The sequence below is a fragment of the Geospiza fortis genome, unplaced genomic scaffold (genome assembly GCF_000277835.1).
Source record: "Geospiza fortis unplaced genomic scaffold, GeoFor_1.0 scaffold289, whole genome shotgun sequence".
NCBI classification, from domain to species: Eukaryota; Metazoa; Chordata; class Aves; order Passeriformes; family Thraupidae; genus Geospiza; species Geospiza fortis.
The window spans coordinates 1234983-1237892 of NW_005054478.1; the positions used below are offsets into that span (position 1 = coordinate 1234983).

The following is a 2910-nucleotide window of genomic DNA, read 5'->3' on the forward strand; positions in this document are numbered from 1 at the left end:
CTTCTGATGAAATCCTTTCTTCTATTCTTTTAGTATAGTTTTAATATAATATATATCATAAAATAATAAATCAGCCTTCTGAAACACGGAGTCAGATCCTCGTCTCTTCCCTCATCCCCCTGCGAACACCGTCACAACCCAGCTGCACCCAGAGCCCAAATTTACACCCTGGAGGAGCTTTGGGTCACCTGAGGGTCACTCAGGGCCACCTCACAGGTCACCCAAGGCCACCTCAGAGGTCACCCAGGGTCACTCACTGCGTGGGCTGGACCAGGGGCACGGTGCCCAGGCGCAGCACCACCGGCCCCCGGGCGCTGCGGATCTTCTTGACCGACGAGATCTTGAGCAGGTCGAACCTTTTAACCAGGTTAAAACCTGCAGGGCAGAGCAGGGCGCATGAGACCCGGCCCTGCGACAGGTGGCAGTCCCCAGGCAGGTCACAGAGCCCATCCTGGGGTGTCAGGGGATCCCTGAGAGGGTCTTTCCTTGCCTGTGACATTCTCGTACTTGTCCCCAAGCAGATCCTCGTCCCAGAGCCGCGGGCACAGCTCCCCTGTGGGGCAAACCAGCACATCACTGTCACTGCGGTGTCCCCAGGCGCGGTGGGACACTCAGGGGGGCACCACACAGAGCTCCCCAAGCCCAGGAGGGTCTGGGGGTGCTGCCAGGAGCCAGCCCCAGCCCCCCGAGGCAGTGCAGACCAAGCAAACCCCACTTCAGAGGGGACAGAGCTTTGGAAGGGACAGAGATTGGGAAGGGGACAGAGCTTCAGAGGGGACAGATTGGGAGGGGACAGAGCTTAGGAGGGGACAGAGCTTAGGAGGGGATAGAGATTGGGAGGGGACAGAGCTTGGGAGGGGACAGAGCTTGGGAGGGGACAGAGCTGGCGCTGCTGCCTCCCGCAGGTGAAATGCTCTCCCAGCTCTGGCTGTTTTCCCTGCAGACAGCCCCGCGGCTGCCATCAGCATCAGGAGACCGGGACGGCTGGCAGGGACACCCACAGCGCCACGGACATCTGTCCCTTCCTGGCCCTTCCCGAGCCGGTGGCGCTCGGGGACAGGCGTGAGGGTCCAGCCCGAGGCCGAGGAGCAGGAAATGCCGTGTCAGGAGCGGTCACGGGGGTGCTGCTGCTGCTTGCAGGGATAAATCACAGCCCCGGCAGCACCGAGCCACCTCCAGATGCGCCAGATGTTGGGAGGTGCGAGATAAAGGAGTAAACAAGAGGGGAGGGAGGGATTGGTTTCGTCTCCGTGCAAAGCGGCCCTGGAGCAGGAGGGGCACCAAAAGATTCTCCCACCCCTTCCCTGGATGTTCCTGGGGGTCTCTGCCCCTCCAGACCCTCCCCACCTCTGTCAAGAGCTTGGCACCACCGTGTTTGTGGAGTGGGGACATGCCTGGGCCAATGTCACAGCCGTAAATGTCACAGCCAGGACAGTGTCCCCTACCCTCAGCAGGGCAGGGGGCACCAGGGAGCATAAATCACCCCAGTGCCATCCCTCTGGAGCCTCTCCCAGCCCTGGGAAGGGAAAATCCCGCCTGTCCAACCCTCAGTCCCTTAGGAAAGGCCGGGACACATGAGGCCATGCGGTGCTGGGCAGCGGGAGCAGGTGACAGTGACAGTGACAGTGACAGGGTCCCCTCCCGGACAAACCCCCCAGGCCGAGCCACCACTCCACCCCCACCGAGCCTGATGCAACCCCGGTGTCGCTTCCAGCGGCTCCTCCTCCGGGGCCCGGGGCTCATCCCACACCGGGACCCATCTCTGTTCCCCGTCCCTGTTCCTTGTCCCTGTCCCCATCCCTGTTCCCCCATCTCTTTTCCCAATCCTCATTTCCCCATCCCTGTTCCTCCATCCCTGTTTCCTGTTCCCTGTTCCCATCTCTGTTCCCCATCCCTGTTCCTTGTCCCTGTCCCCATCCGTGTTCCCATCCTCAGCCATTGTCCCCGTGTCCCCAGCTGCACCAGGACACCCCCAGCTCTCCACCATGGTGTGGGTCATGGCCAAACCTCTTTCCGACTCGCAGCTGGAGGCCAAACCTCCCCCGGGAGCTCCGTGCATCCTCACCCTGCCCTGTCCTGGCTCACCTGCCCCCCCCGGACCCGACCCCAGCCGCGCTATCCCGGCTGTCACCAAATGTCCCCAAACCCCATGGGTCCCCATGCCAGGGGGCGGTGTCGGGGTGTCCCAGCCTCGCTCGGCTCTGCTCTCCCTGGCGCCCTGCCCGCGGGGGATGCTGAGCAAAGCCCTGGAGCTCACTCTGGAGCCGCCACTCCGGTGCTGGCACAGCTCACTGCGGTCACCCTGTGTCACCCCTGGGGCTGACCCAGCTGTGACAGGGACAGAGGGAGGTGGCTCCCAAGCCCCTGGTGCTCCTTCAGCTCCCTGCCCTGGCAGGCGCTGATGAGCCCGGCAAGCAGCAGGGCCCAGAGACCCCTCATGGTGCCCGTGGCAGAGGCTCAGGGCCCTCACGGCCACCTGCAAGGGAGACCGCCCGAGATGGGCACCTGGTGGCCCATGAGGTTGCCCACACCAGGAAAGCCACCAGCATGGAGCGGCACTGACCCTCCTGGCCTCGGCTCGGTGATGTTTTGGGGGGTCAGTGTGGTCCCCATCCATCTGCTCCACACCCACCCCAAGCCTCAGCATCCCAGCATCCCTGGGTGTCAAAGGCCAGCACCAGAATTTACACCAAACATTTGGAAATGCAATGATCGGAGTTCCCCAGAGTGGCACTGGGCACCTCCTGCGTGCACCCGCCCGGGAAGGTCTCAGCACCTCCCGTTCCATCTCCCGGTCCCGTGTGGATCCCGGGGAGATGAAACCAGGTCGGGGTGTCCCCGCAGGTCACCCCGACCTGGCCTCCCTCCTGCTTCCTGCCACGAGGCAAGCTGGGGCTGCCGGCAGGGGCC

At 63.4% G+C, this 2910-nt stretch overlaps 1 protein-coding gene across 1 annotated transcript in view; it reads right to left on the bottom strand.

Moving 5' to 3' along the window:
• COL16A1 (collagen type XVI alpha 1 chain) overlaps positions 1-2910 on the bottom strand; it is a 26822-nt gene that overhangs the window by 21352 nt on the left and 2560 nt on the right. Inside the window, exons 2-3 of the mRNA XM_031063041.1 lie at positions 491-553; positions 258-375 (exon numbers count right to left, since the gene is read on the bottom strand). Of these exons, the coding sequence (XP_030918901.1) occupies positions 258-375; positions 491-553 (181 nt within the window). The remainder of the gene's footprint in view (positions 1-257; positions 376-490; positions 554-2910) is intronic.